Source organism: Bidens hawaiensis, unplaced genomic scaffold, assembly GCF_021521415.1.
Source record: "Bidens hawaiensis isolate Kalapana, Puna unplaced genomic scaffold, B.hawaiensis_p1.1 tig00013119_1, whole genome shotgun sequence".
Lineage (NCBI taxonomy): Eukaryota > Viridiplantae > Streptophyta > Magnoliopsida > Asterales > Asteraceae > Bidens > Bidens hawaiensis.
This window is the reverse complement of record NW_027492108.1, coordinates 608,354-635,999: the sequence shown is the minus strand read 5'-3', so window position 1 is coordinate 635,999 and position 27,646 is coordinate 608,354. Positions and strand designations below refer to the sequence as shown.

The 27,646-nt window shown below is 34.6% G+C and overlaps 1 protein-coding gene across 1 annotated transcript; it reads right to left on the bottom strand.

Moving 5' to 3' along the window:
- Nucleotides 1-9,106: 9,106 nt before the first annotated feature.
- LOC143543404 (putative pectate lyase 8) lies at nucleotides 9,107-12,642 on the bottom strand. The gene is made up of 5 exons (XM_077035738.1): nucleotides 12,394-12,642; nucleotides 12,205-12,258; nucleotides 11,536-11,607; nucleotides 9,834-10,580; nucleotides 9,107-9,761 (listed from the first exon to the last, which is right to left on the bottom strand). The coding sequence occupies exons 1-5, from the start codon at nucleotides 12,492-12,494 to the stop codon at nucleotides 9,401-9,403; spliced, it is 1,335 nt and encodes a 444-aa protein (XP_076891853.1). The 5' UTR covers nucleotides 12,495-12,642; the 3' UTR covers nucleotides 9,107-9,400.
- Nucleotides 12,643-27,646: the final 15,004 nt, after the last annotated feature.

The window sequence follows — 27,646 nt, the reverse complement described above, 5'->3', positions numbered from 1 at the left end:
AGCTATAACAAAATCATTTTTTCTTTGATAAAATGGTTGGGAACCACATACTATTGTATCCATAAATAATCCTTAACCCAATTAGACTCGTCGTTACTAAAATAGACCCCGTCTTCCTTAACCAGCCACAAACCTTTCTTACGGGTTCCACACCTGGCTATGTCTCTGTGTGGCTGAAAAGCTTCAAATGTCTTCCTGGTTGTCTCCCATTTCATGGTGCAAGAGTAAGTCGGGGCTGGGGCCCAGGTCCAAAAAGTTAGCCTAGTGTACCAAGTGTAGGCGTCACCTTCTTGAAGGGCACGGCCGCCTATATCTCCATCTTGTGTGGTGCACCAGATGACTAGAGGGACAGAAGAATTGTTGGTGAAACCGTTAACAACACGAATTTCATATTCATAACCTTCTATGGAGAAATCATGTTTGGTCTGGAGGTACCGTATGGACACAAAAACTACGTCAAATGCGAAAAAGATAATGAAATATATTTGACATTTGTTCATGATGTATGGTGTTGGGATTTTGATGGAATGTGAGTACTATTTGTAGGAGTTAGACTTAATTGGCATTAATTATGAAATTTCATTTGATACAATATATGGCATGCAATTAATGGTCTAATTCCCCAATGCCACATACACTAAAACTGCCCGAAAATGTTCATGGAAGGCGATTTGGGTGCTCCTGTGAGGCAAACAACGGCATTGGACACCGTACCAGATAAACTCTATTTACCCACGTGAAGAGACGTTTTTCACTCTACTGTGGATCAATATAATGTGCCCTTAGCCCTTTAGTGAACAAAATCATAAATTTATTACGTTTTATTGGTCAAGATTGTGAGTTTTTTTTTTCTTTTTTTAAATTTATTTTTAATTCTCCTTAATTGAGACTAGAACCCACAACTATTTTGTTGTAAGACCACTATTTTCTAAACGTGTGTGGTTTTATATATATTTAAAAATACTAGGTAAATGATTTTCAATAAATACACAGATTATTTTAATATTACCCACTGTTTAATTATCACTTTTATTTCATACTAAAGATCCACCAACTAGAAAAAATTATTAAGTTTAGATTAAGGCATAACCAAAATATTTTAAATAGTTATGGTCGAAAACTAGCGTCATTGTGGTCATCCATAAGAGTAACATATCCGCATCTTACATCATTCATTAAAGAGTAGTGTTCATATTGGATTGAAAGCAAACGAACAAGTTTTCTTATTTTTTTTTAAATCCAACCATAAAAGATTATATTAAAAGATAACGGTTAAAAAAAACTAACTACATATTGCGTCGCAAGCCTTTTTCTGTTAAAACTATATAAATATAAATAAACAAGTGATTACATAACCAGTGTAATATTTATTTAATGTTAATAGATAGTCAAACGAGTCACAAACTCACAATAGAACATCGGGTTGTGCGAGATGATTAAATGTATAAAAATGGTATGTTTTATGGGTCGGTGCTATGTCTATTGAAATTTGTTGAACTTGGAGTCTTGGACCATAAGTCTCGGGCCGGATTATTAAGTTGAAATGGGCTTTTATCAGGGTCGTGGGCTAAACACACATAGAGAACAACTTGGGTTAGGTCCATGTTATATTTTGGGAATATGGGTGAAATGGTCAATGTCACGTGTGATTAATTGATAAGACGTTTTGTTTTGTGCATGGGATTAGATACCCCAGTAGTAAAATTATCATGTCCGGTTTTTCTCGGGGATGAATCTATAAGAATTCATCTATTTCAATAACAAAAAAATTTGACTTGAATGATCATGTATTAAGAGCCAAACTGATTAAAGGTATGTGTCATAATTATTACAGGGAGCCCGCATGGCCCAACGATCTTTTATATATTTTTCCAGTAGTAATTCTAGGTACTATTACATGTAATGTAGGATTAACGGTTTCAGAACCATCAATGATTGATGAACCGACAGATCCTTTGAAGCATTTATATGCACAAAAATTTTCAAGGTTAGACCATCTATTATATATTTTTCAAGTAGTTATTTCATTTTATTTTGTTAGATCACCTCTCACTTCAGGCAATCACAACTTGTGTTTTCTCATCTACCTCTTAAATATAACTAGTAAAATTACCCGCACGATGCGGCGGGTCTCGAAAACGACTTCTTTTGAAGATTAAGATAACATACGGATATAAATTGCAATCCTATTATCTAATTGTTGGTATGAAAGTAAGAAATAATACATGCAACTTATTTATATGAAATAACATGTCCGAGAAAACACATATAAAGGTGATGTATGCATCTCTTTGGCATTTATACAAAACATTAGTTTTCTAAGATTCAGGTTCAACCTTCATTCTATTTTCCTTTACCTGCTTAGAAGTAAGAAAAAAAAAATAGTTAGGTCCTTACAACTTGCTAAGTTTACAAAACAAACTGATATCTTCTTATCTATCCCTAATAAGCACAAACTCATTATTGATATGAAAAAGAGCATATTATCACATAAGCATAACTAATATTCTTCAAACGGATTTGATAGCTGCAACAGGTAGAAGTTTACTTCGACCAAACTGTTTGTTGTGAAGATTTTACCAACATTGTTTAAAAGTTGGTTCTTATTAGATTTTTCTTTTCTTTTTAAAGGAACCTGTTTATTTAATAAATAAAAAATCAAAATCCAGGTTACAATACTTTTTGCAAAAAGACATCTCATTGATTGAATGGTCAACAATTTGAAACAGGGCATCAATACTTCATATGCATATTCTCAACTTCTGTCATATAATATGGCAATCAATAGTTGTTAAAAGTTGATAGTGTATGTCAAGGGCGGCGTGCTTGTAAGTTCTCGAATAATCCGCTGGCAGTAAACACAATAGACGTGTTGTAGAAAGGACTTCTAATACCCCAAATCGGAGAAACCAAAATACATAGCATCGATGAGGAGCAAAGCAAAAAACTAACATGGATAATTGGATATTATATGAGGTTCATAAACATAATTTTTATCCTGCCTCGTGAACTTGATTATTACTGTTTATAATATTACAGAAAGAAACATCCATATATTATTAAATAGAGTGTGCAGATCTATTAACAACTTAATAATACGACTTAGTGTCTGGGCGGAAAGTAAATAGTTGAATCCGGTCGATAATAATCGTAGGAAAACCTTCAGTAAGCAAAACTGGACCAAAAGGCCTGAACATTACTTTAACACATTACCTTAACCCTCGTCATAACATGAAATACCATCCTCCTCCTCGAATCATAAGACATTCAACCAGGATTAAGGAGAAAAGGAACTGTCACATTGAAATTAGTAAAGTTTTAAACAGCTGCCTGACAGTAATAGGATGATGCCATGAACAGTGCAAATTGTGAGTAAACTACCATCTGCCTTTTAATATATATATATATATAATATAATAATATAAAACAATATTGTTTAGATATTTAACATCACTTTTTTTTATTAACATTATATTTATTTAACTAGTGCGTTACATGATATTAGAATCTCGTTCTTGTACATATATAGTCTTTTTTTTTTAATATAAATCATATTCCATTTATAAATGGCAAAAGAAAAAATAATAATATATTAATTGATAATATGATTAGAAGCATAAAATCTTCAAAATTCATAGAGAAGTACAACAAACCACAACAAGTGAGTACTACTCACCAAACTAACCTCTAGACCACCAAAAACAGAAGAAAAAAAAAAGATGACATCATACAAACTAGGAATCAAAGTACAAAACAAGACATGCAATACGAGGTAATACCTACTACAACCGAAATAACCATAAACCGTTTATAATAAATCAAGGAACTATGATACCACCACCGATACCGCCACCTTTAACCGCCCCAATCCCACCACCTAGACCACCAAGACCACCGGCACCACCAACTCCACCCACACCACCTAGACCACTTGCACCTCCAAGTCCACCTAGCCCACCAAGACCACTAGCACCACCAATTCCACCTAGCCCACCAAGACCACTTGCTCCACCAAGTCCACCAACACCACCAAGAGTTGGAAGCACACCGGTGTATCCACCTACACCCGCAAAACCACCAACACCACCATATGCAATGAAGTTCTTCTTATCTTCAACACCGACTCCTCCATGTGGTGCCGCGGCAGCCATTTCCACCTTGGTGGGAGTTTTGTCACTTATGGTGACACTAGGGACGTCTCGTGCATTGGTTTGTACTAAAAGTACGAGTGCACAAACATATACAACCGCTGCAAAAGAAAACTTCACCATCTCTTTCTAATTCTCTCACACAATATACAAGGAGTTTGGGAATGTATGTTTTGAGTTGATGGTGGTGGTGGTGGGTATTTATGGAGAGATTGAAGGGTGGTGGACAGTTGTATATGGTGAAAGAAGAGGTGCATGGAATTAATGTGGTTGTGAGATGGAATTGAATTGAGTTGCATGGTTTCAGAGTTAGGTGAAGGCAAGTGTATGAAAATAAGAGAAGAGTTAAGGTGGTGTGAGTTGTAAGTCAACTCTTGTTCTTTATGAAAGCAACGTGTCGGACGTAGATGGTATCTTGTTCCAACTCAAACCAGCGGCCAAAGGGTACGTGTTAATTGATATATGTATTTTTTTTAATGGCAAATTATTTTATAAAAGAAATTAATCGTCTAAGAAGGAACTAGGTAGACTGTGAAAACATTATTTTGTTTTAGTTTTAAATGTAACGTAGTAACACGCGAGTGTGTAATAGGTATCTAGTATAGCTTCTTGCTAGTCTGATCTGGCTATTGATTTTCTAATAATATTTGTCGTTCAGAAAAAAAAGGAAGGAACTAGAGCAGGAAAAAAAACACGTGTAAACGCACTTTACATTAGAGGAGCTTTAAGAAGCTCGCAATTGCAATCAAATTAATTCACATGATAAATACCATTCCAAATGTGTAATTCTGTAAAAACTTGTCCACTTTAATCTCATTGATGAGTTTGGTGATGGAGATCGGTTCTGAAAGACAAGCAACTGTAGAACACCAAAAATAGCTTTTATGTTTAAATTGGTGTGTTATTGAGTTGAAAAGTTTTGTTTATATATGTTAACAAATAACAAGTTCAGTACTTTTGAAAATAAGAATTTGTTTGCACTAATTTAAAACAAAAATTCCAACCTCAAATAATTTGATATTTTTTTCACTGGAAATAAATAAAATAATAATTCCAGTCACGAAATACAAGTTTAATGTACAAGTCACGCGTTCTAACTTCACAGATTAATTAAAACATCCAAAAGGTCCACGTCTCAATCTCTCACCATAAAAATTAAAAAAAAGAAAATAGGAAAAAACGTATCATACAAAATATACCTAAGTAATCTCTTTAGTGAAAGCCGGTGATACTCGCCGGTTAATAAGGTTTTGGTAACACATTTAGAAGGTTCGGTTGGATCACCAACTAATGGTTTCAACGACTGATTACCAATTAACTTCTCTGATGTTGTAAGCGAGACCTTTTTCCCCATTAGATTATTGACGGGCTTGTTTTTCCGAACATATTCGTTTTTTAGTAGTGGTAACAAAAGCATCTATAGGATATATATTGATAATAATGCTTATACTGTTTTACCTATTTTGAAAACGATTTCATGGTTTTTATTGTGATAAATACAGTCCCAAAAATTTGTTTTAACATATATATGACAGCTTACATAGACGGGAAAGTCCCAAAAATTTGTTTTAACATATATATATTTATAATTATGACAGCTTACATCTACTTGATTTTCACAATTAGTACGTTAATTTAATTTGTATTTGATCCAAACTCTACATATACAAACCTTAAAGTTATTAATCACAAAAACAACAATTGGCAGTCACCTTAAGTGTTTTTGTTTTTATAAATTTATTGTAAACTTTCAACTTAAATACATCCTACAAAGATGTGGATTAGACTTGAAGAAAGGCATATATATAACATTATGACAAGCTTTTCAAAAAAGAAAAAAAAAACACATCATGACAATATTGCTTAATCAGTGTATAACATCTCTCACAAACATTACTACAATGAATATCAACTTATCGTTTGATAATTCCACCGCAACATCAACACTCCTTGTATGTTCATACAATCCAATAAGTCCTTATTATTTGATTGAACATCTAGTCAAGTTACTATGAATTTTACAGCTAAAATCTGAAAATAAGCTGAATTTTTACCATTTGGTCATTCGACCTGCTACCAATTTACACCCGATTTTTAGCATTTGTTCCCGTGTTTCCTCCTCGAAATTGGTATCCTCTTCAGTATGTTCCTCCATGACGTTATCAATAACACCAGCCATATCGTTTCTTGGCAGAACGTCATCTACAACTACAACTGGGGGAACTGTTCTTTCACTGTGATAGACCCATTTCGTGTACGATCGGCAGAAACCAAATGAATACATATGATATTTCATTGTGTTAAACGATACTAACTCAGTATTATAACACTTTGCACACGCACATCTAACGTTGCCTTTGCTATCGACTAGTCCTCTGCACATTTCGATAAAAGAGTTAAGTCCTTGCTTGTACTCAGGTGAGCTACGGTCCATTTCGGTAATCCAGCTTCTATGGACAAGAGGCATGATGTAGAATCTGATTTTCTTACACCCTGTCCTGCTACAAAAACCCAGGTATATAAAACGAACCGAATCTGAGACTTGGCCCGTGGTCTAAACAGTCTGCATCATGGCATGTATTTGTAAATCGAATCAACCAATCAATAAACCAATTGTTTTACCTCTTTAAACCAATTAAATTTATATCAAGAAATGAAAGCGATTGACTTCAATTTAGTGACAAAGAACTCCTACAGCTTGCGCATTTGCTTTATTAATAAAAAACACAACATAACTAATAAACTGATTTGGTTACTAATACAAATTTACAAATAAATTATCCTAATAAAAAATCAAACATAAAGTAAGCTTATTAATACAACGGAAAAAATTTGACTGTTAATACTTAATACAAATCAACATTTACACAAAGAGTAGCCCGTTTGGATTTGCTCTTTAACCTGCATACTAATACTTTCGTTTCGTGTTCGTTTCTTAATAAATTTGACTTAGATGATGAGGATGACCGCACTGATAATGTAATGGATATTCCCTAATTGAGGTTGGTAATTGTTGATCAGGTTTTATTATCTGATATATAGTTCATCTGTAATTTTGTTTGTTCTTTCTTGAAACAAAAACTTGATGTAATTTCATATATGAAACACGAAAAAATAAATTCTAAAAATAAAGATTAATATGTAACTACGTCTTTCTAACTCGCGATAAGGGCCGCCTCTGCACAAACGGAGCCACGAGCCGAACCAACCATTGCTCGGGTTCAGCTCGTTTAGACTAATATTAATTTATATATACATAACGGACTAAGGCCCGTTTACTAAACAATGTTACCTTTAGGCTCGAGCTTGGGCTTGCTTATTAAACGAGCTAACACACACACATACATACATACATACACAACCATACAAATAAAAAATCACCGTCAATCGAGCTACTCCATACAAATCGGGCAAAATTAAACACACTGCAACATAACTCAAATTTCTAAATGTAAACCAAACTATTTTTCCCCTAACTTAGACCTAAGAAACAAAATTAAACTAAAATCCATACTAAAACATAATCAAACTAGCTTTGAAAGAGTGTTAGCCTTATATGTGATTTGTAGTAGGATTGGATGGTTGATAATGTGTAAGTGCAAGTATCGTGTCGTGGTAGGATCAAAATAAGGATGCCTATGTAACCAATTAAAAATTGTTATCGTCGATTTAAGTCTTCCAACCATGTAACCAGGTCACTCATATTTTTGTGTATTATCGTGTCGTGTCATGATTAAAATAATGTGTAGTTTAATTCACCAACTCTGCAATCAATTTTTGTATTTTCTTTTATAGTCAGACAATATAATACTTCCATTTGCTATTTGTGTTGTGGATACAATAATTGATGTGAGTGATATTTTGTATATGTATATATCTACAATCTGACCTATCATAGCATGTGTGAAAGTCGTTCACACCCCGTTTGTTTTTATTATTTGTGAGTGATCCAACTATGTTGTTTTTTGCTTTAACATATGACTAACTAAAAAGAAATAAAGCCATGTGAATACATGATCATGTACATCGATTGATAACGACGCGCTAGCCACTTTAACGCTGTGTTCCAGAGTTTTAGTTATGGAGAGAAAGGAAAGGGTTTGGAACGAAAAGAAGCAATTTGGTATCCCGGAGATTTTTCTATGGGGAGAAATGAAGAGGGGACAAGCGAAAAAGAGGGGTTTTTAGTGTGTATCGTTTATATCTTTCCTTCCAAACTAGACCGACTTGAAGAGAAAGGAAGCCATAAACATCACATTAAAAAGTTCGATTCCAAGTTTACCCTCGCCAACATGATGGCGTTATTTTTTGGTCAGATACCTAAGTCGGTATATCTTTGAAAGCTCAGAAGGAGAGAATAAACAGACTCCTCCAGGGCTACTTAAGCCACTTTAGTGCAAACCAGAAGGATTGGAGCTGTTGGATGTTGCTGAGTGCTGCTATAACTTAACAACCAAAAAGCTCTTCATCGAACTCCAGCCCCTTCGAGTTGGCCACGGGGCAACAGCCTGTGACGCCCCACACCGTTGCGACAGGAGGGGGCTTTCCCAGCAGCCTACTTTGCCAAGAGGTGGCAGGAGCGCAACGACCACTACACGCCATGTCTTCAACAACCACCTTCCATCATCTCTCCGATTTCACCATTCTTCTGTCAAATGGTCTAATCACCTAATTGGTGTTTGTGTCTATAGGACTACAGCATCTGACGGATGGCAATCCCATAGACGGCCCATTGTGTGGCCACATCCATATGGGCTGTTTTGACGGGCCCATCACATGGATTGATCGAGAATGAATCTACTATTCTACTTCTAATTCAGACTTGCCTTTTGATATTTTGTACTTTGTAGCATTTAATTTTAAAAATGCTAACTTGATCATTTAAAAAGGTAAAATCATACATGCAACAAAATCACACAAACCACAAAAATAAAAATAAAAAAATAAAAAAAGATACGGACCATAATCACATATCCAATTCAATATACCAATACTCAATAGTACGTTTTCCATCCAAATTCACATAACAAGACTCCAAAGTAACTAAATTGACACAATGTCGATAACACGAACATGTACGTACTTAAGCAACACTTGACAGCTTCATCGAGGTTGCAACAATGATAAAATGATGGAAAGCAATTTGTAAAATGTTTACTTACCAGAGTAATTAATAATTAATCAACTTTAGGTATGAAACTCTATATATTTTGCACCATAGCATCAACAAGGTAACTTTTTTTACCATATGGCTAACATCGTGCGCCACCACGACAGTTAAGAGCCCCGGCAGTGGAAGTCATGACACCAACCAGTGACGATGACTTGGCACCTAAACTCGAGGCCCGAGCATAGCTGGCAGCAGCCCCCGCACCAGAGGGGACGAAAAACGCCCCGTTTAAAAGCAGGTCACCCTCTGACCTCCAGTTCCACCCGTGCCAGTGTCTTGGATCCGAATCCACTCTCTTCGTAACCTCTTTTGCAAACGGGTTCACAGGAGCCAGGTATCGGTTTCCTTGACTGTTGATTGTCGGGTTTGCACTTCCACCAATCGCATACATCTCCCAATGTGTGTAGTCATTGTTCACCACGTGGAAATACCCGTGTCTGCATCTGTAAATTAAAAACAAATCGATCAAAATGTGTTCAAATTGACCCGGCCCGGATAGGATATTATATGCATACCTTGGCATTCTTTGAATAAGGCCTTCTCCAAAATGATTATAAGCAATGGTGACTTGCATTAACTTGTCTCTAAAATAAGTGTCACTATGGCCCAACAATATCACCTCATTATGATGTGTGAAGTAATTATTTGAAATGGTGATGGCAGTTGAGCCCATGACCGCATCCACAAGCCCGTCAGCGCAGTTAGATAACGAATTATGATCGACCCAAATATGACTCGACCCGAATATGGATATAGCATCACCATCCGCCATGGTCCGCCACCCGTAATGTGAAGGGGAGCTTCTCACCAACGCATTCCCAGTCGGTTTACAATCATGAATATGCAACCCATGAATAATAATATTAGTCACAAACTGGATTGTTAGACAAGCCCCGTTAGCAATGTGTACATTAACTCCGCGTGCATCAATTGTTTTAAAACTGTTCATAATAAGCTCTTGTTTTAACTGGATAACCATGTCACGTTTAAACACAATCCACAACGGCTCGTCTTGGATGACCGCGTGGCGTAGGGTGCCAGGTCGTGGGTTGACTGGGTCATCGTCTCGGGAATCGGTCACTACGTAAAACCGCCCATCACGGCCACCAATGGCGTTACGCCCAAATCCAATGCCACAATCAGCCAACCGCCTGCGGTTCCTCTGCCAATTCGGGTCACACCGCCAGCAGTCGTCAATCGGGTTACCAGTGTTACAAGAAAAGTACCCTAATTTTCTCCTTGCTGTGCTATTTCTCATGCTCCTGCTCACAAATTAAATTGGTAAAAAACAAAAACTAGTGTTTTGCAACATTTTGATGTTACTATAATATTATTATGTAATAATGTTAAATTTTGTCATGTGAGTATGGAGGGCCAGTTGAATAGTGTGCAATAATTTAAGGAAGGTGCACCACAAAACTAGAAAAGCATGAACTATATATTGTTTTAATGTACTTGTATTCTGTCGGTGGCCAAACAGGGACCTTTAACATAATGACCAACAACCAAAATGTGTAACCTAACAGACATGGTCACATTACAGCTAAACCGGCAAAGCGGGCGTGCCAGGTCTAGTAACATGCCAAAACCGACCGTTTTAAAAAAATATCAGTTTGGTTCGTGGTAAAACGGGTTTTTGACCAAACAGGCCCACCAAATGAAATTACTGCTTTGACCAAATGACTACTTTTACATTCTATAAACATACTCTGCAGCTGCATAACACTGTTCACAAATATGCATGTGAATGCAAAAAGTAGTAAAGATATGAATGCAAGAGCCATGTGGGAGGACATAGTGTATGATTTAATTAGGGTCCTGTTGCTTTACATAGCAGGAGCACATGGTGCTACCTTGAATTCTATCTTGTTGTTTTTGTCAATTTATTCAACAAAAATCCATTTTTTTTAAAAAACGTTTTTTCAAAGTGAAAGCAAAATGTCTTAAAGCCATTAAATGTTGGGGTAGATTAATAACCATAAGTGAAAATAAAGATTTTTTTGAGTTAGATCTGTCATGCCAACGACAACAATTTTGAACAGACACATTAAATGTCATTACCAGCACCTTTCAGTTTCAACACAATATATATATCAATTCAGTGAGAGCTAATTCATTAAAAAAATAATGAACGTTTATATACTAATAATGTTAATATTGTAATTATAATGTAACTATATATACATATACATATGAATAGAGAGGATGGATTCGTACATTTCAACCATGGAGACAACCTCCTCAGCGTCTTGGATGGCATTTTCATTCAATTTTTCAATTTCCTTTATTCTGCACGAATTTGTTAAAATAATATTATATAACTTCTAAAAACAATAATGCTGGAATAAAAAAACTTCTTTTTAAACGACTAACAAAAAACAATTACATTCAAAAAAATCTAGCGAGCCACTAGACCACCCTTACATACGCCAACACCTCCAAAAAGACGAGACCAATGTCATAATAAGGAGGTTTTGAGCTGGGGGCAATTTAGTAAATTAAACAAGATTCTGCACCGGTTTAACACCGTGTAAATGTTGTGTGAGTGAAAGAGAAAACGGACTAACGGAGGTAGTTTGTTATGATTAAAACCGTTAATGTTAACGGTTACATAACAGGTGTCAGGCGTGTATTAACTGAATCTATGTCAAATGACGTAATTGCCCTGGAATATGCTGTTTGGGAATTAAAACGTCATGAATCCGGAGATTAACAACGGAAAGTAACGGCCAGATCTTAACGAACTTGATACACCAACGGCTGAGATTTAATTTCGTAAACTAACAAATCTAACGGTGTAGATCTACCTAATTAACAAAAATCAACGGTTCCAAAAATAACTGAGTCGACTCAGTGAAGTAAGTTTGTAATTGTTAAGTTATTTACCTAGCAGCCATTGACGAGTTGTTCGAGCTCTGCAACTCTTCAATTTCACTCGTCCTGTAACATAAACAACAAATACAGTAAATCGTCTCTAATTTGTTCGAATATAATTCGAATTTAATGACGTCATGAATGAGTAATGCAGATGAGTGAAATTGAAGAAATGACGTATGATTATTAAGAGAAACAAACCTAGAGTCAGTGGATGAAGTGGAAGCAAGTGCGACGAGTGACGTCATCAGAAGCAGAAATGAAAACAGAGATAACGCTAGCTTCTTGTTAGGTAGCTCCATTGTAGGAAGATACAGAGAGTAGTTGATTTTGATTTTTGAAGAAGATATTAATAATAATAATAAGTAGACACACACAGTTAAAGTGTGTGTGTTGGGATGAGAAGTGGAAGTAGAGCAAGAAGGTGGAATGTGTGTAATGTATAAATGAAATGGGAGTAGTATCAAATGTGCAGCAGCGTCTTTTATAGGAATCTCACTCCCTGTAATTGTAATGTATTTGTTATTTTTTTATATTTTTGATAATAAGTGGATAGCGGCAAAGGTAAAAGGAATTAGAAATTTAGTTTTTTATTCGTTTATGGGAATGTGCTTTTAATATTAACATAACCGTGACACGCGTCTTTTATTTACACCAGGTGACCAGGATATTATTAATCGTAGCATGTATTTAACATTACACGATATTAAGATAAATTGGATGTGGCTCAATGGATGATAGCGTATTCACTTTATTAGTGAGAGGTATGAGATTCAAACCTTACTATCATTAATTTATATGGAGGTATGAAGGATGACCCTGGCTTGCAAGGGTTTGAGTCCTGATCTCGCCCGGTTTTACCGGCTTCACGCTGTCGTGCCGTTTGGCGAGCGTGGGGTAGGGTTTTATCCGGGGAATCCCTCAATAGGTGGACCGTTAGGCGCTCCGTCCGTCCGGACTAGTGGCCGGCTCGGGCTACCTTTAGCCAATGAGGGCCGCGTATGGAGTACCCGGCGTTACTTAGTTGGTCGTTTAAAAAAAACAAAACAATATTAAGGTTTTTTTTTTAATAAGGAAGATTTTTATTAAAACGATAGTATGATGATAGAACCAACATCGTAATGAAATGAAATAAATTTTAATATAGTTTTTAAACAACTAGATATTATACTCTACAGGAATATTATAACCATTAACCTCTTATTTTACACTTTAGATTATACCAAAATTTTGAAACTAGAATATTACATGTAGTCTGGTAATTCATCTACATTGAAGAATTCGTGTGTGTCTCCTCCGACGCCCTTTTGTCCATGGCAAGATTTATTACATGTACCACCTTTTATAATAGCATATCTCCATGGTATAGCATCGGGAATGATAAGGCTTCTTTAACCTAAATGAAGCTCAACTTAAGGAGTTTTACACCAAATGAAAACCATTAAGATGTTTTCTCGCAAAAACCACTTTTAAACAATAATTGTTTGGTATTAGACCAATTATAAATTGTAACAATGGAGGCTTCCTTTTTTTTTTCTACTTACAACCATTTCTTTACTTTTTATTATACCGTCTCAAAATTAACAATTGAAAAATATTGATCAATGTCTAGCTAGTTCTACTATCACACTTTGAACCATTTTCTAACTTTCTATATGATACAAATTAGTTACCAAACATATCTAAATCGAGGTAACAAATAGACTTTTTTTATTTAACTGTTTTTCTAGAGATAATAATGTCAAAACACAAAACACAACATTGAGTAGCATGCTAATTTAAAATTCTTGTTGTGTGGTTTAGAAGTAAAAAGGTAGAAGAATGTGTGAGCCGTTGTTCATAATTTATTTTACATAACATGTTAATTAAGATTGTACTCGGTGGTAGAAGTTTTCTGGGCCCTTTCTCTCTTGTGGAATCCCATCCATGACGTCAAACATTATGTGTGCTACATAATATGGTGTAGTTTGATCAAAATATGGTGTGAAACTGAAACCAAATAATAGTTAATCGATTTTTTACGTATGTTCTAGTCGTTATACAATTCATGTCAACTTCAAACCTATATGATTGGTTTTAAACTAAAGATCATTCGGTGGATAACTCGTTGTATATTGAAATCTGATTCAAAACTAATCACTTCATGATTGTACAATCTTGGTGCATTTATTTATGATGGAAACGTATCAGTTTAGAGGTTCGAATTAATTTCTAGATGATGTGATTAGGTTATGAATGATTTCACACCCTTAAAACAATTATTCATTTTAGTTTAACTTAACAGACATTTCACATTTGCATTTACATTAATTATTAGAGTTAATTACAAAAATAATCATATGAACAAGTTTATACATTGGTTTTTGTCTCAAAATTTTAAAATGTGGATTTATGATCCATAGTGTGCTCGTTAGTGAATAACATGTTTGATCCTTGTAGTGGTCATAAAGGTGTTTTTAACATTTTTTTTAGAAAGTAACTTAGTTATACCCTTGTACTTGACATATTAAATAAACCATGTGATCAGTCAGTCTGTATTATCTTCGTGCCTCTAATGACGGACCAAGAAAATTGTTTTCATATGTGTCAGTATCAAACTTTCACGAGGTCGATCATGATTTTAACAAATGAGAGCAAGTGAAGAATACGATGTACAAATCAATTGAAAATCAACATAAGGATTTGAATATAATTTTTGTTGGTCTTGCCACTTGTCATGATCAATCACTTACATAAAAGAACACAAACTAAAAGACCTCACTATTGACATTTAATAGTCAACAATTGCATCTTCAAATCTCCGTTGATTTGCTAATATGACAATTGCACTTTCTAGTTGGCTTTTCCATCTAACATAAGATGAGGGTGTTTCACCGTCCCCAATATATTCAAAGTAAAATATCGATAGTTAGTGCCTTACATTTGAATTATTAGTGCATTGCCAAAATATTAAAATGGTGGAATCTGAAGTTCAATTTATGATGGGAAGAAGTGTCGTGCAATGCTATTCTTAATACCACGAGGAACCAAAGTATGTCTAGTCAATGTAGTAATTTTTCTTTTATCAATATTATTATTGCCATTTATCTTTGGTGGTGAAGAAATATGACACCCGATATATTTTATTTTTTGAGGTGTTGCCTCTACATAGAAACTTTTTCGAATTTAATCAGGTTTATCGATAACTAAAGTTGGGTGTTTTTATTGCATCCATGCAATATATGTTATTACAAATTTAAATCTAGTAGGTAGAAAAGTTCACAATGAATACGACTAATTCTCATTTAATAAAACATGTATCCATAAGGAGATGTCTGGGATACCCTTAATTTTCACGGCAAAGTATTCAGATACCCCTTTCAAAATTCTTTTTAGAATACATTTAAGAAAATTTGTAGATCTATCACTACATGTATAGGATAGGATCTCAATATATTAACCATCAGTTATTAAAATAATTACAACTTACTAATTATTTATGTTCAAACATCATTATCGTATAATTACTTAATATTTCGTAATCATTCTCTTCTAAGAAGCCCACTCCTTCTCATGTTCTTGATTGTGACGTGGAACGAAAATGGTGACTTACTCTTGTCCAATGACATGCCAATATCCTTGTCTTGTGGAACAAATTTACGTGATTGCAATGGACACTCCACGCCATAAAAGTCAACCTAGAAGAATATATATTGAAACAAAACAATATAATGATTGTAACACAATAACTTATTATTATAAAAAGTTTATACAATCAACACTTATAACGTAGATGCTATTTATGCATATTTTTATTGACGTGAATGTCGTGCAAACCTTCTTGCTAATATCGAACAATGACTTCTCACTTTTTAAGCATTTTAAATTAAAATTGATACGTATAAATAAAAAAAATAAAAACTATCTAGTTAGGACGTTTTGGTTGAGGATTAAATATGTTCAATGTATTTCTTGACAATTATGAATTGAGATCCTTTGATTGAGGAAAGAATTTTAATTCCATCAATGACCAACTAAACATGTTTGTTTTTTAGTTTAAAACCCTTTTGACTGAAGAAAGAATTTATTTCATCACTCACCAACCAAACATGCTTTCTAGTAATTTAGGTTCATTAAATTTATGACAAATGGAGCCTTAGCATTTACGCAAACTGTAACATTCCTTATCAGAGTTACACTCATTCAAGAGAGTAACAAAGTCATTTTACTAAAAACATGTCTCTTCTCAACAGCTTCCTAGCTTTCTATGTTGGTGTTTTTTATAATGGAGTAAAATCACACGCAGAAGATCGACGGATATACAAATTAACCAATGACGAGTTTAGAAAAAAAAGTTGGGTGATAGCTCAAGCTAAAAAATTATTGTTCACGAGTAGGCGATACATAAAACGAAAAAGAAAAATAATTGCGTTAAAAATGTAATTTGCCAACAAAGTTGAGGAATAGCGCACGCTACCCTCAACCAATACTAAATCCGCCCTTGATACAAACATCTTGATTGTGTATAAATTGCTTTATTAAACTGACAGGGTTTAGACGATTACCCACCTATATATCATTATCTAAACCTTTAAGATTACGCAACAAAAAATAAATTTGTGGCATAATAAAATATATCATTTAATGTATCTATTAAAGCTACATATTGCATATATTTAAATATTTCACTCATGTTGCTCTTGTTTAGGTCCTATGGGTGAAAAGCATAGCAAAATAGCGAGCATTGATAAGAAATCGTTATGCAAGTTTAATTTTATTAATTTTTATATATAAATTCATGTTTGATTGTAGTTTGTTGTTTTGTTTTTATGGTTAGACTTATTTGCTGCTGGCTTGAGGTTCCTTTGTTTATTCTTTATAAGATTTGGTCTTCCAAAAAGAAAAGATGGCAGGTATATTTAGTAGCTTGCTATTCTGTCTTGCTACTATTACTAATATTTACTTTCATTGCAAAATTTTAGGAAAATTAGAATATTTTATACATTGAGCTTCATGACACATGTGTACTGTTTTGGGTGAACTTTTTGACAAATACCTGTGTAAATTTAGTATCTACATTTGAACCATTATTTAAAGTTTATACCGTTATTTACTTTTTAGTTTAAGATTAAACATGGATAGTGAATTGTTGATCAATATTATGGACCAATAATGGAAGATGTGGTGTTCGAATGAAAATTTAATTTAATACTTGAGGTAGGGGGTATGTATAGTAAAAATGGATAAAGATGGTACGTTTTGTAGCACCCCTTATATTTGACTTAATCACTTGAATCATTTGATGATATTTATGTAAACTTTATTTTGGATACTTTTATTTACATTAAAATGTTGGATAATATTGTTGAATAATATATGATAGTTAGAGCATGTCTGGGATTGAGTTTGAAAAATGCTTATTAGGTTATTACCTTTTTCAAAAAGTCATTTTGAAAAACCAAGAATTGAGGCTTTTAGAAAACTGTTTTTTAACTATTTCAAAGCGTTAAAATAAGAAAGTTTTTTGTGATTGCCAAACATATTTAAACTTTTTGGCATTTTGAAAACACCAATAAGCCAATAAACATTTTTCAAACTTAATCTCAAACATGCTCTTAATCTTTTATTTGGTCATATGATTGTTTAAACTTTGAGTTTTACTAAAATGAATATATATTTCTTCACTTCTAATTTGAAACCCTTAATTGAAAACTAAGAGAAACAAAATACGAAAGTAAAGGTGGAAGACTACACCTCTCTTCTTTACATCGGAAGGGTCTCACGAACCACACCATTTCCCCTCCCCTTCCATTAAAAACGATCTTGAGGCCACATACTACAGTATCCTCTTCTAGTCACGTCTATAGCACCTCTTTCATATTTGCATATGCGAGTTATAAAAGACCGTCCATTAGAAAGATCTATGGGATATTTGAGTTACGAGTACACAATTTTTTATATAAATAATAAATAAAACTAACAAAAGAATTGAAGACACGTAAGTATACCAACCACCCTTGAGATGTGGCGGAATTGGAATGAGCAATTTAAGGCATGACATTAAGATCAATAAATTGATATTGACCCACCATCTCTTCATCCAGCCAAATATATATGTATCATGTCACCATATAAATACACAACTACAACTAATACAAATATACAATGTTATTCAAAACGAAATAAAAAATTATTTCTCCCAAGTTTATAATACATAATTACAACTCTAATAAAATTCAAATAGAATTATGGTTTTACAAATCCAAACGGCCGATCGGTTTCAATTTAAACTGATTCGATGTATCCTATAAAAGTTCTATTTAAACTGATTCGATACGTCTTGTAAAATTTCAGTTTAAACCAGTGAACCGAATTGAGGATAGGTTAATGTTTGATTCAGTTTTTAAAAGATTGCTTGCAAGTATTAAAAAGTAAGGTAGCGTTTGTTATGCAGTAATGACAGACGGAATGGAATTATTCATTACGTGGGAATGAAATAAGAGGTGTTTGGTTGCACAATGGAATGGAATCATCCATTACACATGGAATCTCATTCCATCAAAACCATTCATTCCCACCTCCCTTCTTTTTTTTCATTCCATTCCATCTTCAACCTACTTTCTCAACAACACAATCATCTAACAACCATCGACACCACCACCACCACCACCATCATCTGACTACCACCGCCACCATCACCACCACCACCTCCGTCGCCACCACCGTCGCCGCCATCACCACCTGACCGCCGCCGTCGCCATCACCACCTTACCACCAAAGCTACCACCGCAACCATCGTCGCCATAATCACGACAACCATTGTCACCGTCGCCACCCGACCATAACCGCCACCACCACTATCACTGCCTAGCCCCCACCACTGTCATCACCACCCTACTACCGCCATCACTACTAATGCTACCATCGCTTGACCACCACCACCCCCGTGCCTAACCGCCACCACCACCACCGTCGCCACCACCAACGTCGCCACCCGCCACCACCATTTTCATCTCCAGAGCTACCACCACCGTCACCATTTCAGGTTTTTTTTTTTTTTTTTTTGTTTTTTGTAAAAATATATACATTTTGGGATAGGAATATTTTTATTATTTCTATTTCATTCCTAAAAAATTTTTCAGATACCAATTAACATAAATTAATTATTCATTTCATTCTCCTATGTTAACCAAACAAGACAAAAAGATCAATTTCATTCCTTTGTCCATTCCATTCTTTCTCCCATTCCATTCTCCATTCATTCCATTCCTTAAAGCAAGCAAGCAAGCAAGCGAAGTAAGCATAGCGACCAAACATGTGTATAACGTTACAACCATGTGAGGAATGGGGTACGACTCTGTTTATGCGTCCTTGTCATCTCTTACCAATTTCTTTCTTATCCTATTTCATGTCACCACCATTTAAGACCAAACACATGCATAATTTAATAATAGTTGGTGGCCCACCTTTTACGGTGGATTCGTAAGAGTTAAATTTAACTTGACTTACCTTAACGCTTATTATATATAGGTATTATTATTATCTAAATAATAATTATTATCGATTATATTAGATGACAAGAATTAAAAGAAATTCGTCGTAAAAAAAAGGATAGTATAGTGAATGAAATATGCATTACTCAATATATAACTCAATGTAGTGAATTAAATATGTATTATTAAACAATGTATACTAATTATTAGTTGTTGTAGAAGAAAATTTTACCCTTTAAAATTATTATTATTATTAAATTTGTTTTGAGCGGCAAAGGATCTCACGTGTAAACCTTTCCTTTTCGGGACTATGTCCAAGGCCGTCTCCTCGACCGCTGTGAGACCATACCCCTGATGCGCGAAGACCGGATGAAATCCGAAAACCCTCGCCCTTGTCGGGTTCGAACCTGGGATTAAAGCCTTGATTCGTTCGTTTACCCAGATATCTTTCAAATCGGCCCAAGTGAGAATTGAGCATGCAGTCCACTAAGAGAGGGCATGTCTCTTATCACTAAACCAACTTCTCAGAATAAAAAAATAGATATTATTACTTAAAGTGAATGAATTAAATGTTACACTATATGAATAAAACTTCTTAAAAAAATAAAAAATTAACATGCATGTCAAAATGTATCATAATATTATATAAATATAAGCATAAATATAGATAGATGAAAGTTAACGTGCTAATTGTGAGAATCAAATATAGTAATTATATATACAAGTAGGTTATTAATTATATAATTACATCATAGAGCATTTCATAATTACTTACATAATTACTCTACTTATATATATATATATATATATATATATAATTATTGTACTTGATTCTCACAATTAACACGTTAATTTCATTTGTATTTAATCAAAATCCAACATAGATAATACGCAACTGTTTTTCTTTCAATGTTTTCCGCTTCATAAGGTAATGCATGGAAATAGTAGTCATTTTATAATAATGAAATCGATCATTTTCATATACATATATGCAAAGTTGATTTTATGTAAATGATTTTGTTTAGATCAAATCCAACCCAAACTGAATAGTGATAAAAATACCATTTAAAGTTTTTTTAAAAGCAAAATGTTTTGTATTGACTTGATGTGAAGCGACTACGATGTGTCGATGATGTTTTTATCATTTTACAATGTTTTAATTAACATAGATTATTTCTAGTTTGGTATAACCGAATAAAAATATGTATGCACATAAAATTGTTTTCATAATCAAGTAATTTTAACATGAATTATTTCTAGTTTGGTATAACTGACAAATAGTTAGAAAAGACGGGTTTTGACTTGTATTATTTACACGTCTTTGTTGTTTATTTGGAAGCAAAGGAACGAGTGGACCTTCTATAGTCAGAATCTTTCTACCTAGTTCATCGTCGAAGAAATTAGAGTCTCTTTGGTTTGATAAAACTTAGGTCCAAGCCCAAGCATAAAGTAATTGATTGGGTCTGTTTGGGTTGTACCCCCCCCCCCCCCCCCCCCCCCCCTTCTCTTCTCCCCTCACTTCTTATCTTGTCTTGTCGGTGTTCATGCCTTTAGTCTATTATATTAACTTCTTGCTGTGAAAAAAGAAAAGAAGTAATCTTGAAAAGAAAAACTACTTGGTTGACTTGTATAAATATGTGACCTCATTATCATCTTCAAAATACGTTTTAGAGCATTTGCAATAAGGACGGAGTCACAAGAATACTAAAAAATCATGTTTAGTCAACTGGTACATCATAAAAATACTATTCTTTTAAAACATTCCGAACCTACCTAATAAGATATCCTATAACTATAAACACCTTCACTGGCCCCACTAAAGGCACACATCACATGTTTTTCTAGTTTTTGTTAAAGAACATCTTAAAAAAATGAGCACAAGAATGACTTTCATATTAAACAAAAACTTACGAAATAAAAAAAAATACGAGAAAGCAATCCCAAAAAACATGTTTTTGTGAATGCTATTATAGTAATACACAATTACTTAACTATTGTACATTGATTCCATAAAGATTTAATACTATGAATTTGTGTTGTTGGATAAATCATAAGTCAACTTTTAATTTTATAACTATAATAATAATTGTTTACTTTTAAGAAATAAACCCAAATCAAGCTGTTATTAAATAATAGAATTGACCCACCAAACTATCATATAGCACCAATCATATTGATGCAAATGGCATAGTGATTGTGTTCACGTATATATGGTGAAAACCTTGTTATTGAATCTCCCCATGTGGATGTGGGGTTGTACGGTCTCGGAGCTCATTGTTTATGGTAAAATTTTTTCAAAATGATCCAAATAAGGAGAGATAAAAAAAATGATCATAACTATATCAAGATTTCCAAAACAACTCTTAAAATATGTATTGAGAAGACGCATTAGGAAAATAAACGATGATAACCAATCAAAATGTGACACGTGTAAAGGTACTGACACACGAGATTTTTAAAAATCTCGTCTGGTCCGACCATATTTTTAAGTTAATTAACTTTTTAAAAAACCATCTCTCCAGACGGTTTTTTTATGTTTCTCGTCTGGTCCGACCATATTAATTTTTTCTTGATATTTGAGCTTTTTTAATTTCGTTTTGGTAGACGCATTTTAATTGAATTTCGTCTTCCAAGTTCATATTCCAAAGTTTCTTATTTGGTGGTTATAAAAGTTTAAAATCGTCTGGACCGATAGTATTTTTCGTATTCCGTCTTGACCGACAATGTCTTTTATTATTCCGTCTAATCCGACGGTATTTTTAATTATGTTTTAGGTAGACCCCACTTTACTAAATTAAACTATCAACTCTTCAAGTATTATTGATTCATCTTCATTTTCTTCCTTTTTATCTTCATCCAAATGAAAACTGCTCACCTCAACAGATGCGGGTTCCGGACGTATTTTTACAGCCTTCACAAACTCTCGAAGAGGCCCGGACGAATCATTTTCGATTAGGGTACGGTATTGAACACTGTATTCATTTCCAAACGTGGAATTATGTTACAGCCGTAATACGATCCCAAAAACCCAAGACCCAAATCCGCAACGTCGACTCGATCTCCTCTCTTATACTTCATTTCGCTAAAGTGTAGTTATGATTTTCAATGATCGGAGTTATAGATATAAGAAGATATAGATTAGAGAATAAAAGAGATTTAAACTCACAAGATAAGAAACTTTGGAATATGAACTTGGAAGACGAAATTCAATTAAAATGCGTCTACCAAGGCGAAATTAAAAAAAGCTCAAATATCAAGAAAAAATTAATATGGTTGGACCAGACGAGAAACATAAAAAAACCGTCTGGAGAGACGATTTTTTAAAGAGTTAATTAACTTAAAAATATGGTCGGACCAGACGAGATTTTTAAAAATCTCGTCTGGTGTGTCAGTACCTTTACACATGTCACATTTTGACTGGTTAAAAATATCGTCGTTTATTTTCCCAATGCGTCTTCTCAGTACATATTTTAAAGGTTGTTTTGGGAATCTTGATATAATTAGGATTATTTTTTTTTCTCTCTCCTCGTTTGGATCATTTTCGGAATTTTCTCATTGTTTATTATCATGCTATCATGTTTTTCTCGTATATTTAATAACAGATAATTAGATTGGCATTGTTATAGTCACTAGTCACCATCATCACTTAATATGAACCTCTTTACCCACTATTGGTTTCTTGTTAGGCGAAAATATTAATATAAAGACAAAGAACGTGATTAAGAATGACATCCATTCAGACAATGTCGAAAAACACTGTTTTTTTTATTGTCGTTTGTTTATTATCTGTAATTTGCTTCCATGTTTGAACTGCACTTGTATTATATTAATTTTGATTAATTTTTTTTTAGAAATTGGTATGTTAGAAAGAGTATGACTACACGAGCTATAGTTTTTAAAAGATTTACAAATGGGTTGTGCTCCTCGGCAAGAGCAACAATTTTTTTAACTAACATTTGGAACTGAATTTAATGAATTTTGAAGGGTTCATCTACGGCTAAGGATGTTGAATTGCTAACGACAACCCGAAAGAGAGATTTTCTTCCTTCTTTTTACGTGGCTTTGAGCTTGGAATGACCCATTGCATATGGGCTTACATGTTTAGTGATATGATCCGAGTGGTGCTACCTCACCCAGTCACCCACGTAGCCTATGCCATGTTCCCAATTCATGCATGTTCTCAACCCATGTTCTCATGCAACATATTATCTAGTGTTTTGTTTATTTAGTTTGCATTAAGTATTTAAGTTATATTCAGTTTATAGGTAATGATTCGACTTAATAGGATAGTGGGTAGTTTATTTTGTTTTGGTTGTTGCCTATAAAAGGCATTTGAATTATGTTATTAAAGAAGAAGAATATTGAAGTAAATTACATGTCTTGTTCTCTCTATTTCTTTGGAGTCTAACCCGCTCAAAGGGTCACTATCTTAGGAGATTAGCCATCTCGAATCGGCTTCTATCAATGGTGCTTTCATTTTCGAACCCAATTCCTCCACCTACTTCAAGGCCTCATCGTACTCTGCTTAAAGAAACCATAGCCGCCTTTGCCAATACCGTCTCCGAACAAACGGCTGCGATGAAGGAGTACTCCTCCGCCTTGGATACCTTCGTCACCCCGCCTTTGCCGACGCCCAAGCCGCTCAGATAGAGCAAACCAACCTCTTATTATCTTTCGCCAAATCATTCCTCGCTACCCTTGCTAAACCAAAACCGTCACTTGAACCATTTACACCACCACAACGAACATTGTCGCCTTCAACGCCTGAACTACAAACCACCCCAAACAAGCACCACAAACAAACAACACCGCTCAAACCCTTGGCAGGTAGATGGTCGGTTGCCTCAACAAACAAGTAAAACCATGCAACATGAACAAATTATAAAGATAAAAGCAAGCGGAAGACACGAGTGGCACCAATTGATAGGTAGCCGATTCGAGATGGCTAATCTCCCAAGATAGTGACCCTTTGAGCGGGTTAGACTCCAAAGAAATAGAGAGAACAAGACATGTAATTTACTTCAATATTCTTCTTCTTTAATAACATAATTCAAATGCCTTTTATAGGCAACAACCAAAACAAAATAAACTACCCACTATCCTATTAAGTCGAATCATTACCTATAAACTGAATATAACTTAAATACTTAATGCAAACTAAATAAACAAAACACTAGATAATATGTTGCATGAGAACATGGGTTGAGAACATGCATGAATTGGGAACATGGCATAGGCTACGTGGGTGATTGGGTGAGGTAGCACCACTCGGATCATATCATTTAGACTGCCCAATGTCCATATTTGATTACCTAAAAGTTTAAAAGCAATTGTCACGTCCCTACTAGTGTTATGTAGGTAGTGGGGCTTTTATAAAACCACACATTCACAAGTATGTAGTGGGCTAACTAAAAACACAATAAACATTTTTTAATTGGTTTGATTTTGGTTTGGACTCACACTCTCCATGCTTATTAATGGGATAACGAAAATAGGGGTGTAGGCCCTTGGCACGCACCCCTCTCTTTGGTGCCAGTTTGGGTTAACGGTGGAGCAGCGGTGACGTGGAATGCATGTTAAGACCACTACGGGAAGTGTTATGGTAACTTCTAGCATCTAATCCATTGCATTATTATGTCTCTTTGCCACGTTGCGTGTAAAGCCTTTTGCTTGTAGCTTGTTGGTAAAAGAGTATAAAGCCACATTGTTTGTTAGGTTGTGAATGTTGGTCTATCTAATGGATCATGTAACGAATATTCTTCCATTAAAGCTTTTCATACATTTTTCTAACATCTATTATTACACTCCTAAACCTCCTAACTTATTCTTCATGATTTAAACCCTTGAACACTATTGAGGCTGACTCACCCTTATAGTACGGGAGTCAGTTGTTAATCCCCTATGAAAAAAAGTAATACTATTATAGTGTTAAAATACTGACGACTTCTGTGAAATTTTTATACCAGCCTCTGTGAATTTCGAGAATGACACCGCAAAAGTTCGAGACCGAGTATAGTTCTAGAAAGTTGCTCACTTGTCTTTCCGATCACTTGGCAGCGGGGCGCTGCTCAGGTGCTCAGGGGTGGCAAAAATAAAAGAAACGTTGATGAAGATGACCTAATAAAGGTTCTTGTAGAAGACTAGAAGATACCCCAACTAGCATACCTTTCATTTTCTCCCAAGAAATCCTATTTAGTAAAGGTCCTTGAATTAAATTGGATATGACTCAATGGTAGAGTCCTCACTTTACTAGTGAGATGTAGGGAGTTCAAACCTCACTATCACTAATTTATATGGGAGATATGAGGAATGACCCTGGCTTGCCATGGTTCGAGTCCTGATCTCACCCGGTTTTACCGGCTCCTCGCTGTTGTGCCGTTTGGGGGGCGTGGGGGTCGGATTTTACCCGGGGAATCCCTCAATAGGTGGACCACTAGGGGCTCCGTCCGTCCAGAATCGTGTCCGGCTCGGGCTACCTTTAGCCAATGGGGGTCGCGTACGGAGTACCCGACGTTACTTAGTTGGTCGTTCCAAAACTTTGTAATATTATATAGTAATTGATGTACGTAAGGTAATTTCAACATGTTTAGTATTGATTTTCCAAATCTTGGGTACCGATAAAGGTACCATGAAAACCATAAGGTACTCTACCAGGTAATTGGATTCTACATATTTGCTTCATACTTGAAGCATCAACTACCAACTATTTCGATTTCTCGTTATCTTCATCTCTAACATAACGCATTATATAACTATCGTCTTCTTTCTCACTGTTTTCTACGGGAACAAATAACGGTATACCAAACCGTTTATTCCCATAGGAAAACTTTTTAATACTTTTAGTCTCCAAATCAACCTTGGCCATACCACTACATTTTGGCCAAGGTTCAACTATTGCTTAGTAGACGTAACGAGTCTTACATCCAATTCGTTTATTATTAATGGTACCCGCATCCAAGTTTAAACCCGACCCGATAACTGGACGGGTTGACTCTTTAGTTCTCGAAACCGAAACCAATAAACTTATGGTTCGATTTTGGTTTTGCATATTATAAAAAATGAGCAAATCCCGAATTTCTAGATTTTCACATTTTATTTTAAATAATTTATAAGAATTTATTAAAAAAGTAACCCGGCCAAATATTTTAGCCCAAATGTATAATAATCGATTAGCTATTATATTAGTTTACAAAATGATTTAAGCTTGAATTCTTTTTTATTGTGCTAGAAAAAGAACGGTTTTTAAGTATACATGTGGTTCGATTTTAGCCCAAATTCGACCCAAAACGAACCATGCACACCTCACCTCCTAGTGGGTTGCGTTGGCCGTTGAGGTGTTAATAATGTAGAATATTGAATATTAATGCTTGAAAGATTCCATACATCGAATGTATACAAGGAAGATACCAACAAATCAATTAGAAGATGCAGGGATGTTGGAAATGGAAGAAAGACCAAATTCACGTTTCTATAATTCAGAAATTAACTAACGGACAACGTATTGAGATTATTAGAGGATATGTATGTTTTCGTCCAAACATTAAATTAAACTCGTACTCGTGACTGCCCTATTCATAAGAAATTAGTTTCTGTTTATATCTTAAAACTTATGACAACTTCAATTTTATATCTTAGTTTGAGGTAAGAGTATAGAGCCTTCACATATATTAATCAAAATTCAAAAGATTTGTTAGTCTAAAGTAAAAAAACATCAGATTCATACCCCCGTGAATTGGTAAAGATTAGATGACCATAATCGCAGCCAGAAGAACATATATGCAAGTTCAAACGACCCAGAGAATGGTCGAGGACATGACCACATAAATAATCGAGGTCGGGTGAGCCGAATGAACATGTTTATGAATCAAGAGGAGTTCCGGGTGAATCGAGACATGCTCAGAGTTATAGATCCACCTAAAATGGTTTAGAAATTAGGGTAATGATTGTTGGAATCAATGGCGAAGGATAGTTGGGGCCAGGGG